Source organism: Fusarium venenatum (assembly GCF_020744135.1).
Source record: "Fusarium venenatum strain MPI-CAGE-CH-0201 chromosome Unknown EDB82scaffold_3, whole genome shotgun sequence".
Lineage (NCBI taxonomy): Eukaryota > Fungi > Ascomycota > Sordariomycetes > Hypocreales > Nectriaceae > Fusarium > Fusarium venenatum.
In genome coordinates, this window is record NW_027072131.1 from 834,659 (window position 1) to 846,808 (window position 12,150).

General features: G+C 48.7%; 4 protein-coding genes across 4 annotated transcripts; 1 reads left to right on the plus strand and 3 right to left on the minus strand.

Annotated features, from left to right (window-relative positions):
* Positions 1-792: 792 nt before the first annotated feature.
* Positions 793-1,881, plus strand: EDB82DRAFT_537857 (chaperonin 10-like protein; the record flags this gene model as incomplete). Its single annotated transcript, XM_025726471.2, has 1 exon — positions 793-1,881. The coding sequence occupies one exon, from the start codon at positions 793-795 to the stop codon at positions 1,801-1,803; it is 1,011 nt and encodes a 336-aa protein (XP_025581034.1). The 3' UTR covers positions 1,804-1,881.
* A 37-nt stretch (positions 1,882-1,918) lies between these two features.
* On the minus strand, positions 1,919-2,701 carry EDB82DRAFT_503297 (thioredoxin-like protein). The gene is made up of 2 exons (XM_025726472.2): positions 2,604-2,701; positions 1,919-2,557 (listed from the first exon to the last, which is right to left on the minus strand). The coding sequence occupies exons 1-2, from the start codon at positions 2,655-2,657 to the stop codon at positions 2,123-2,125; spliced, it is 489 nt and encodes a 162-aa protein (XP_025581035.1). The 5' UTR covers positions 2,658-2,701; the 3' UTR covers positions 1,919-2,122.
* Positions 2,702-3,135: 434 nt separating this feature from the next.
* EDB82DRAFT_503299 (uncharacterized protein) lies at positions 3,136-5,573 on the minus strand. The gene has a single exon (XM_025726473.2). It carries the CDS (start codon positions 5,503-5,505, stop codon positions 3,544-3,546), a length of 1,962 nt encoding a protein of 653 aa, XP_025581036.2. The 5' UTR covers positions 5,506-5,573; the 3' UTR covers positions 3,136-3,543.
* A 4,558-nt stretch (positions 5,574-10,131) lies between these two features.
* On the minus strand, positions 10,132-11,535 carry EDB82DRAFT_206672 (Phox homologous domain-containing protein). The gene has a single exon (XM_025726475.2). It carries the CDS (start codon positions 11,403-11,405, stop codon positions 10,320-10,322), a length of 1,086 nt encoding a protein of 361 aa, XP_025581038.1. The 5' UTR covers positions 11,406-11,535; the 3' UTR covers positions 10,132-10,319.
* Positions 11,536-12,150: the final 615 nt, after the last annotated feature.

Genomic DNA, 12,150 nt, shown 5'->3' on the forward strand with positions numbered 1-12,150 from the left:
CGGGCTTATATGGAGAAGCATGTGGTCCCGGATCGGGATCTGCTTCAACCGAACCGAGCCGGATTGCCATATGTTTCCAACCAAATGCAACTACTTACATAAGTACAGCGCCGCAATTAGTTTTAAGTCCTGAATTGGCTTCAATTATGTATGATTCGACTCATTGATTGAGAAGTGAGGCTGTGATAGCTTCCGGCCTCACTTCCGGACCTCCGCCGAAATGGGCTCCGGGATACCGTAAAGGTGGATCACGGGTTTCCGGGATCCGAACCGAGACACGGCGCGCTTGTAGAGGAACGGTCCAGCTGAGTTGGCGATCCATTATTTGTACTAGATCATGTCTCCTGGAAATTGTGACATTATTTATTACCGTGGATTGATAAAACTATCCAGTCATGTCAAAGATGTCGAGTTCCAATCTGCTATGCGGCTCTTACGGTCTTGGCGGACTTTGGACGACTTATATCCGATAACACCCAGATGTAGTTGTCAACTACACAAGCTACTGTCCTCTCTTGATACGCGCTAACCTTGACTCGTATTCATTACTATCTCTCCCATTTATGACTGGCGATAAATATGAGACGCTCTGTTCGGCTGAAATGCGCTAACCTACAGTCGTATTCACTGATATCTAACTTACCACACTATCATCATTGATTCCGTCGTCACCAATATGCTATACAAAAACAGGACTCCGAGGGCTAACTATAAGAACCGTTGATGTATGTCCGTAATTCGACACTATGAATCTCCAAGAGCCGTTACTCATTTCATTCATACATACACATCATGCCAGAGAACAAGGCCGCATACCTCGTTGCCGTCAATACCCCCCTCGAGCTCAGATCAGCTCCATATCCTGAACCTCAAGACGACCAAGTCATAGTAAAGAATCATGCAATCTCCCTTAACCCAGTCGACTGTGCGCAGCAGAAACTAGGCACTCTCTTTCCATGGCTCAAGTTTCCAGCTATACTAGGCTGCGATGTCGCTGGACAAGTCATAGCTCTTGGCTCTGGTATCACCAAGTTCAAAGTTGGTGATCGCGTCGCTGGCTACAACATGGGTACTTTCCAAGAGTACGTCCCCGTGAGAGAACACTCTTGCGCCAAAATACCGGACAATATCAGCTACGAACAAGCAGCTGTACTTCCTCTGTGCTTGAGTGTTGCTGTGAAAGCGCTGTTTCATCCGGAATATTTGGCGCTTGATCTTCCTACCCCTGATACCAAAGCCAGCGGGAAGGTTATTCTTGTCTGGGGTGGATCGACCAGTGTTGGTTGTAACATCATTCAGCTTGCCAAAGCAGCTGGATTCGAAGTCATAACCACCGCATCGCCCAGGAACTTTGACTACCTCAAGAAACTTGGTGCTAGCCACGTCTTTGACTACAACTCGTCCTCTGTTAAGCAAGACCTTCTTACCGCAGTCCAGGGGAAGACAGTCGCTGGATCTATTTCAAATGGAGGTTTAGATGTTTCACAGTACGCTTCAATCGTTGAAGCTTGCGCCGCTGTCGCTCTGAGCTCGCCGGATAATTGCAAACTGGTTCCTTTGACGATGGTACCTCGCTTCCCGTTACCAGAAGGTGTCGAGACGAAGTTTGTCGTGCCACTATCGACTGACAAAGAACTCTCTTCCTGGGTTTATAACGATTACATCTCGGGGGAGTTGGCAAAAGGTACCTTTATACCAGCTCCAGAGCCAAAGATTGCCGGGCATGGACTTGACTCTCTTCAGGCTGCTATGGATATTCTTGATGCTGGAGTATCAGCGACGACGATTGTGGTCACGATGTAGGAAGATAGTTGGAGGGATAACATGAACACGATTTGTGGAAGACATTTGGTTGCAGAGGGATTGTAGTCAGAATCTGTGGGCTTTCAATATCACAATCATTTCTGGGTTATATCGTTTCGGCTTGGGTCAAACCAGTGACAAACGCCACTCGTAGAAACACGTATCTTTCATTGACTGTGGACACATGGTCTTGCTGGTAGAACATGGGGACCAGATACACATTAACTCTATTAAATCGGACCATACGCCAACAAACGGCCGTAGCTGAATCGTCAACAGTATCTCTCTTCCCTCACCTCCATCCCATCATCCCAAAATTCTACTCCTTACTAGCCAAAGCCTTAACAACAGCCTCCAAAGCTCTTCGGTCCGCGCCCCGAATCCTATCAACCAAACCATCCTTGTTGACATTAACAGAATGACCACTCGGCAATCCCTCAACAGAAATACCCTTAGGCACACCATCCGTGAAAAATACAAAAGTAGGCATAGCCGAGATTCCATACTTGACAGCAACATCCTTCACATGATCAGTGTTGACTTTTGCGAAAGCAAGATGGCCGGTTGATGCGTGCTTGTCAGCAAGGCTGGAAAAGACGGGCGCGATGGCGCGGCAGGGAGGACACCAGTCGGCGTAAAAGTCTACCACGACATGCTTGTTTGAAGAGAGGACGGTGTTTAGTTCTGATGATTCAGTGACTTTGGTGACTTTTCCCGAGGTTTCGGGGATGGGGGAACGATCAGCGAAGATGGCCTGGGAGGTTAGTGACTGATAAATGGTTTGAGATGGGTTGACTTACCCGGCCGACCATGAACAGGACGAAAAGACCGAGGATAAGATATATGTTTTCCATTTTCTTGCTTGTTGGAGTTTATGTTGGTGAGTGATGAATGAGTGTAAGTGAGTGGTTTCATTTGCTCAAAGGCCACAGTGCTGATAGGGATTGCGTCACATGACCAACTTGGCACGCAACTCGGCATCGTCAACCTTATATTCACCAACTATTCTCAGATGACTTTCCAAGAGATGCTAAGTAACTAGTAAACATATCTGCAGGAATGCCTTTACCGATACAGAAATTGGTGTGTAATTAAACATTTTGGAGAAGACAGTATTTGCCGTGATGGGCGTTGCCATAACCCAACTGACTTTGCAACCGACCAGCAATCATCGCAGAGTTCTTTTACAGAAGAACATCAATAGAAAACACCACGATAGAAACAGGGACACATCAACAAATCAATTATATACATTCTCAAGCTATATTTTTCGTTGTCTGTGTTCATGTGAGCATCACATCCATCCAGATAAAGTTACCCTAGAGACGACAGCTCCTCATCACGATAGACACACTTAAAACTGAGAACTGAAAATTATCTTCATATATTTCATCGTAAATCTATCCTCGATCCAATTTTTCAAAGATGCCAAAGGGGTATGATGAATAAAATGCTCGTAATCAAACAAAATGACTGACACAGGTCGGCCAGCCCTGTCAAATCCAGATCCGCCTTGCCCCGGACTCCTGTCTTGCTATGCAATTCACCGACATTCCAACGTCGCCACAAATGCTGCACTTGATCCTTTTCACCCAGGTAACCGCTTGTGTTATTCTGGTCCACCGATAAATCACAGCGCTGCCTCCGCTCTTCTATTCTATTCTTCGTCCTCTTGTTGGTGATGGTGCCGTCTCTCCCAAAATCTATGTACCGAAGCGAATATACGTCGCCAAGGTTGAATCAAGCCCATCCAAGCATCTCGAGGGTGCCTCGGGCATCTGCGGCTGCCATACCGCTGACAGCAAGCTGTCGAACTTGGGTACCGCGGCGGAGTCGTTGAAGTCCAACTGATACCTTCCAGGCCTCCGACTCATCAACGACAAACAAGTATCGCTTTCCTTCTTGATCTCGAACGGAGGCACGCACAATATGCAAGCCCTTCGATTTCCATTCTCCAGTCTGTCCAGTTGAAGAAATAATGTTAGCGTCTCGAAATTTCCTATCGCATAAACCAATTCGACAACAAGTTTTGCATGCGCGCAGCATCTCGGTCAAGTACACTTCGGCTTCGTCGCCTACCAGAGGTTTGGCCGCATCACATGCCCGAGAAGAGGCCTCAAGCAAAGGGTTCGGATTTGAAGCAGGGGACGCAGAAGACGATTTCAAGCATTGCGGGGGGCACCATACCTCGACTTGTTTCAGGGTCCAAGCCTTAACATCCCATTCGCGTTGTGGTACATTTCGGACATCATCGTCGATAAAAAGACCTTCAGTAGTAATACGGAGTATGAGTCCGTCAGTTACAGTTCCAACACCAGAGATAAGCTGACTGGCAGGTGTCTTGGAGAATTGGTTCATGAACAGGTAGACACCCGAGATGACAATCTTGTCAGGATCCTTGGTAGAGTATGGGCCAGTACGATTCGAAGGAGGGGGCGTTGTCCGACCAGTAGTCTGAGAAGCCGCCCAAGACGATTCGGAGCCGAGGGAAGACATGGAAGTCCTCTCTCTTGGCTGTCTGGGCTTGTCATAAGGTCGATACGAATTCTCGGTGCTGACGCCAGAAACGTTGGACCTAGTGGCGGAGGGAGCAGGCTTTCTTTGAGAGGAAGCTGTGCTGGGAGCAGGTGGGTGAGCAGTTGAAGATGAGGTGGTAGACTTGGGAGCTGGCGGGCGACCGTTGGGCCACATGCTGATCTTCTCGCCAACTCCCGAGTAGGCGTAACTGCTAGGTTGACGGGAGGCGGTTTCTTGTGCAGCGCGCTCCCTCTCAGCCTTTTCAGCTTCGGCCTTTTCTCTCTCGATCCTCTCTTTTTCTGCCTTTTCCTTCTCAGCTTTCTCAGCCTCCTTTCGTTTTTGGGCTTCCTCTCGTTGTTTAGCCTCCTCGGCCTCCTTCTTTCTCAGAGCCTCTCGTTCAGCCGCAAACTTCTTCCTTCTGGCTTCACGTTCATCGGCTTCCTTCTTCTTTTTCTCTGCAAGGTCACGGGCCTCCTTCTCCCGTTGGGCTTCTCGCTCGCGAATTTCCTTGGCCTCCTTCTCTAGACGCTCTCGTTCTTTGCGCTCTTCCTCCAACTTGATCGCTAATTCCTTGGCACGTTGCGAGGCCTCGAGGAGTTCTTTTCTTTCTTGTGCTTCCTGCTCCTTGCGCTGGCGTTTCTTTTCTCTTTCTTCTCGTTCCTTGGCGTCCTTTGCCCTTAGCTCCGCAAGTCGTTTTGCGGCTTCATCGCGACGCTTCTGTTCGGCTTCCTTGGTTTTGCGTTCCTCCTCCTTTCTTCTCATCTCCTCACGAGCCTTTTCCCAAGAATTCTTCTTCCTGGCAGCCTCAGCCTTTGCAGCCTCTAACTTTTCGGCTTCAATCCTGGCGATCTCTGCTATTTCAGCCTCAATTCTTGCTGTTTCGGCCTTTTCCGCTTCTATCCTTGCTAATTCGATCTTTTCGGCTTCTCTCCTCGCCGCTTCGATCTTTTCAGCTTCGATTCTTGCGGCTTCGGCCTTTTCAGCTGCGATTCTTTGTGCCTCTTTTCTAGCTGCCTCGGCCTTTTCAGCCTCAATCCTCTCGGCTTCTTTCCTTGCGGCTTCAGCCTTTCGAGCCTGAATCTTTCGCTGTTTCCTGGCAGCTTCAGCCTCTTCCGCTTCTTTCCTTGCAGCTTCGGCCTCTTCAGCTTCTTTCCTTGCAGCGTCGGCCTTTTTAGCTTCTATCATTGCAGCCTCAACCTTGGCAGCCTCAGCTTTAGCGGCCTCAGCTTTGGCAGCTTCGGCTTTGGCAGCTTCGGCTCTGGCAGCTTCGGCTTTGGCAGCTTCGGCTTTGGCAGCTTCGGCTCTTGCGATCTTTTCTGGGTCAGGCGCTGGTTTGGATTTGGATTTTGGAGGAGGCGGAGTTCCGGGTCGCGACTTCGGTGGAGGTGAGGGATCTCTCGGCTTAGGTTTGGACTTGGACTTCGATTTGGAGTGCTTCGGCGGGGGTGTTTCGGGAGGCGTGTGCGGAGGTGGAGGCCGAGCTTCTGGAGACGGTCGCGAACGTGGCTCAGAATCATTTCGAGGTGATTGACGTGCTGAATGGGGAGGTGGCGGCGGCGGAGTTTCGTCTGTCTGGGGAGCCCCTTGCCACGATGTCCTAGGGCCATTGCCATGAGGAGGCGGCCTGGGAGGAGTATCATGGTGAGGAGGAGGCGGAGGAGGAGTGCCATGAGGTGGAGGAGGCGGCGGTGCTCCAGCGTTTGACCAGGAGTTTGAATGCCATCCTCCTTGACCACCGCGACCATTACCAGAGCCACTATTTCCAGGACCATTCGGAAACCCGCTACCCTGAGTCTGAAAACGGCCCAATGCCCATGCTCCAGCGCCAACACCAATAACAAGCATTGCCAGTGCCGCGCCATTCAACCCATCAGAGCCCGCCATCAAAGTTCGAAAAAAAGGGGCCAACGTTTGACCAATAACGACGAGTATCAGGGCTGAAGCGAATCCGGCAGCAAAACTGTTCAAATTTGGTTGCATAGACGGCAGGTACAAGAAACCACCTCCAGAAGAGTGCTCAGGGATGACAAAAATGTCATATTTGCCTGGAGGCAAACCGGAACCCTTTGGCACTCCGCCATGAGGCGGAGGCGGCGGAGGGGGACCGCTCATTCTTGTCTTTGAGGTCGAATAAGTTGATTTTCAGGAGAACTCCTTGGCTATCCGGATCTCGGAGTCGTAAACGTGGGCGCGACGGCTGGTTTATGGGAGTCTCACAGTAGCCATCAAGGCTGTGAGGTATTATCGGTACTAATGGCAGTGTTAGTTGATGCCTGACATAATTGATCTAATCTAACAGATTCCCGAAGCGCAGGTTGTCATTGCGACGATGTGAAAAAGAATCGAAAAGTTCCGTAACCGAGTGGCTGGGGCTGGGTCGCTGCGGCAATCGAAACGAGGTTGGACAAGACAAGACTCACACAAGACAAAATCGGTGATACAGGGAGACGGATCTATCTCGAGTCGATCCAACAAAACGAATTGCAAAATCGGACAATGAAGGGGATAGTCACTTGTGATACAAGATGACAATTCCCTATGCCCTTAACCTGGTGTAATTGCGGGATGGAGGACTAGTACTGTAGGTACAGGCAAGCGAGGAGGGAAAAAGCTAGGATGTCAAGAACACGAGGAGAGGAGACAGTAGAAAAATGGCGCTGGTTCGTGGTGGAGATGGATTAGAAGAGAGGCGGAGGTGGAGAGAGAGGCAGAGCATGCACCCAGACAAGGTCGAGGCAGAGAACAAGAACAAGAGCAAGAGCATGCATGGGATCATCCATGTTTACTTCGAGGCGCTTTGGGAAAGGTGGGTACCTTTCCGTAGGTGCGGACGGGACGGGCAAAGTGAGTGTGGATGGGTGGATGCGATGCAGTAGGTGGGTTGACGGGTGAATGAGCCCTGTAAAAGGTACGTGGTAAATACTTTCGGCACCTTCTACAGTTAGACCAGGGCTTGAAGACTTTCTGTGACGCTTAATGGCTAGCGCAGATGCCGGTCCAGGCTGGCTCTAGCGCCTTTACCCCCGTCAAGTGGGATACACCCGCTTCGACTGCCCCGCTACATGGATATCATCACTCACTCGTGGTTTGTGAGTGGTGAGTATATCACAGACGACCACTTCACCCTGAACTTTTTGTCCTATCAATTGGAAGACTAGCATACCAGGATTCAGGTTCCTAACGACACGGAAACCCGAGAGGTCGTTTTTCTTTTTCTGCCCCTCAAAGTTTGAAAACGTACATTTTGCTATGGAAACCGTTGTGATGGGGCGATACTGGTAGGCTTCTTATGAGATGATTTGTTGATGTGTCAACTCATCTATACGGCATGCAGGATGCTCAACGGCTGACCTGTGTGTTTTCTGAACTTGGAGAGAGTGATAACACGTTGACATTTTGTATGAACACTGGCTGGACAGCATATCCCCGTCATGTATGCATTGAAACTCACTCGATGGAAGCCGTTATCAAGGTTTATCCTTCTTCCATCTGCCGACATCATTACTCCCGCTGAACGGGATCATCAACTCAACGGTGTGATAAGTTTGGCCCCCAGTGTTCCTTTCACTTATATCTCATGACTTCATAGCTGGGTCTCCCCTGCTTGTCAACATGTGAAATCCTCATATTCTTCTCACCTGTTCCTTGTGACGGGTGGCTTGCATCGCATCCATGGAAAGCATTGACGAGACCCTGTGGATCAGGAAGAACAATGATAGAATAGACCACGAGACAGAACATAAGCGATAAGTTGGTACCGAGTATCCGTAAAGTAATCCTCTCGTTTATGAGCTTGTGCCAACTTGCGCACAGCAAATAGCTCTCCACCTGTCGATCTTGAGAGTGAAGCGTTGTGATGGATATTGCTAAAGTGTTTTGAAACGATTGGACTACAAGGAACGGTTTTGTTTCTGGGCCTTGCATCAAGCTCCAATTGTAATGGTCAACAAAATTTGCGGTATCCAACAACACTGCAGACCCCGCCTGCGAACACTCTGAGCAACATGGACGGATATCTCTTGCATCAACACTTCATCGAAAGTCCCGCAATCGTTTGAATGGTAAAAGTCCAAGCTTGACCTGTCAAATCCACACAAAGTTTGCACGGTCCATAGCTAACGAATCTCGAATTGTCACCGACAAACCAAAATCTTCAGTCCAGCAACGTTGTCGTTTTTCACCGCCACCAGATTAAATTTTGAGTGAGGTAACTGAAATCCGCATCCGTGGTCTGGACCTCGCCAGTAGTATCCTTGTTGAGGCTTAGAGGATGCCGCGGCTCTCTTGTCGCTTCTCACTATGGTTACATGCTGGGTTCCACGACACCAATGCCACGGATGCGGTTTTGTAAGTAAACATGACTCAACTTCCCGCGACATTGTTAGTGGAAAGTAAAAGTTTGAGTTTGGTACCTGAGAGCTGTCTCTTCTAACTGCCGACGCCACTTTACACGAATGCAACTCGAGGATATAATCAAGAAGCCTATCTACGTCACAAATGTCTCGACTGTCTTCTCTACAGATACAAATTCGAAAAAATCCAAATGTATTTCCGTGGCTTCCGCGACGCCAAGGAAAGGGGAGTGGCTGTCCATCGCCTCACCGCTGAGGCCCTCTTTACCACCCACCTTATTTTTCAAGCTTTCGGCATCGCCCAACCTCCCAATAAACGTGGATGATATTCATGGAAACTCGCGCTTGCAAAGCGTGTCACCAATTGATAGGTAATCAAATACTCTTGACTTGTTAGAGCCATCCATCTATTCATAATCTCAAGTAAATGAGTGAATGACTCGAAAGCAATTGATCTCTTGACTATGCGTTGCCTGGCAACCAAAGATCGGCAAAATACACCCCAGACCAGAGGGGAACAAAAGAAAAGTGCGCTAAGCTCGCGTTGGTCTTCGGCTAGTGACGTAGCTCAGCCACCAAAATATCGAGCCTAACGATGAATTTTGGTGCATCGCATCGTCGTGCAGTTGAGTCGCTGCATGTCTGAGCCTGATGTTATGCTAATGCCCGATGCCTAGACTAGTCTCACATTGAAACCACTTTACAAAAGACGCTATCTATCTTCCTGTTTACTCTTGTGTTTACATGATACTTGCATCCGATACAAGATTGGCGGTCCATTAGCCTTGTCCTCTCGCTTTTAGGCACCTGGCCTAGTGCCCCAAGTGTAGGCTGAAAGAATAAACAGGTTAAACTCCATATCTTGGGAGCATGAACTGACTGGCTTATTTCATCTCTTTCATTTTAGGCACCTACTTGTGCTCATGTCATGAGGCCTGCTCTTTCATCTGGTGGGCTGAAGTGACAGATCGAAGGTACCTCTCATGTACCACTTCAGCCCATGCAAGCCAATCTCATCCTCATGCACTCCAACACACGACGGCATGACCACAGCTCAACTTGTTGTACTGGCTTGTTCAAGGCCTTTCGGGTTACAAGCCAAGCAGGATCTCATTCTCATTATCTACGTAAAGAACGACTTTATTCTTGTCCAACACTTTGGTTATAAAGGTTACAAGAAATAATGATAACGAGTCTTGATACCATGTACGTACCATTAATCTCCCAATAAATGGGTGGCTGGTTGTGGACGAGGTCCCTGACATTGACGCTCAACGCCATTCACTAACCAGGAACAAGGATTCATAATGCTTGAACTCTCTGTTAAGGTAGCACTCAACGGTGATGCATTCAGTCCTCATTTGCAATTGCAATAAAAAAAATCAAGCTATTATTGCTTTGCTCTATTCGTACAAACACCAACCCAAGGCAATTTACGCATTTCTTGAAAGATCATGAACCCATTCCAACCAACAGGACGCCTTGCATTCTGACCCATTATTCCTTTCCCCAAGTTTGCGCCATGAAAGTCGCAATGTCTGCGATCCATGACAGCCCATTAAGTAGTATCCTTAGAACCCATAGCCACCAAACGGCAACCTGTACCACAAGCAGAATTATCCTTACCACCAGCGTGAGAAATAGCAGTCACATCTTCTTAATACGGTTGTTGGCCACCTTGAGCTTCGCTCCTGTCCGGTCGACGTCGTCGTCGAGCTGGTCTAGCATTAGGATCTGTTGTTCAACTTCATCGTGGATTTGTTCGCCCATTTGTCTCTGCCGTCGGATGATCGCGGTGAGTTGATCGACTGCAAGATCCTGGTTCTGCATCTCTTCCTTTTGGAGTTGCAAAACCCCTTGGTTATCCAGTTCGCGAGTCTTATCCGTCTCTGGTAAAGGAGCACCCAAGACACGGCCAGCGGGACGGCCTCCTCTTAACAGCCCTGCTTTATCAGCTGCTGAGGCTTGCCCTTGACTGAATCCGCCTCGGCCAGCAGTTGCTGTTGAGCTGGGCATGCTGTTGGAGAGCTTATCGAGACCCTCTCTCTCCATACGAGCTTGGGAAACTAGATCGCGACGTCGTCGCAATTCTCCCTCACCAAGTCGCCCTGACTCTTGTATCTTTCGTAGTCCATCCGCAAGTGTCGCGATCAAGGTTCCACTTCGTACGAGGACCCTCTTGGCTGCTGCGCCTGCTTCCGCTGCAGCTGTCGAATTGCCGCTGTCTACCGCTGCGTCTCTTCTGGACAAACACTGTCTCGCTTCATGTAGATTTTGTTTCAAGTCCCGATGGATATCCAGCCATGTACCTGGGTCAGCGGCGCCAGAAGCTGCGCTCCTAACCATTCCACTAGCCGACAGTGCCGAGTTGGTTGTGCTTGAGCTGGGCAAGTTCAAGAACGCTCTCCAAGCTGAAGTGTCGCGCCATCGTCGATCGGGTGACTCTGCGATTGCTCGCAGATATTTCTCGAGTTTTACTTGACGGTCGCGGGTCAATTCTACAGAGTTGACAGTAGATTTGAGCCAGTGTTTGCCAGGCAGAGGTTCTGGAGGTGGCGCGCCGACTTGCTGTGTGAGGGTCTTGTTGAGCTCGTCAAAGTCCGAATATCGTTTTTGCAACACAAAGGATCTCAAGGGAAGTCGCAGTGTGATGTTGTAGAGTGTATACGGCTTCTTTGATCCTTCGTCAGATACGCTGGTGGAGGGGATAGAGATTTCTGGCGGAGGTGCCATGTTGACTTGATTGTTAATTGACTTGCTTTGTGATTCACTGATGAACGGACAACCTAATCTTATGAGAGAAACGACCTACGAATGCGTCATGGTCATAGCGCAAGTTGTAGAGATCTGACGTATTCGTACAGTGAGACTTGAGCTGTCCAGGCCCTGTCAGCCTCCATGTCCACGACCTATAACGCTATCCGGCTGACCGTCATGGTCACGTCGCCCAGTAATTCGCCGCCACTAAACTGGTTGTACATGCGACCACTTGACACATTGGGTTGATACAGAAGTTTCCAAGTTGGAGTATAAAAACACATAACCTAGATAAGTCTCTTGTGATAGTATAGATTGGCCTACTAATTTGTTCTCTTGTGCTTCTAGCGACCAACGTTTCTGATACCGCTAGAGCACCATGCTGAGACAAGACTTACTCCGGCTTATTAAGTTGGGTTGTGTACCTGTTGAGAACTGACCCGTTAACCATATCAACTATGTATAATACAATGTGTAGTAAATCCTAAAGACGATATCTAAAAGTTCTATTGAGTTCCCACTCAAGCCCCTTGATTTGTCGATTCGCTGGATAATCATCTACGTGTATACATCGAATAGTACGTATATACGTACAGTTATCCCCAAGTTTGTAGTTTGTTTATACTACATATTAAATCAGCAGTATTATCCACCGATAGCCAACAGTTAATTAGTTAATGTACACTATGAACATGGATATATGGTATGAAACCTCTCTTGC

Bases quoted from the DNA above. Each gene is read 5' to 3' on its own strand.
- EDB82DRAFT_503297 (XM_025726472.2), bottom strand. From the start codon at position 2,657: ATGGAAAACATATATCTTATCCTCGGTCTTTTCGTCCTGTTCATGGTC. The intron at 2,558-2,603 runs GTAAGTCAACCC...CTAACCTCCCAG, and splicing joins TCCTGTTCATGGTCGGCCGG to GCCATCTTCGCTGATCGTTC.
- EDB82DRAFT_503299 (XM_025726473.2), bottom strand. From the start codon at position 5,505: ATGATAGAAGCTAAAAAGGCCGACGCTGCAAGGAAAGAAGCTGAAGAG.
- EDB82DRAFT_206672 (XM_025726475.2), bottom strand. From the start codon at position 11,405: ATGGCACCTCCGCCAGAAATCTCTATCCCCTCCACCAGCGTATCTGAC.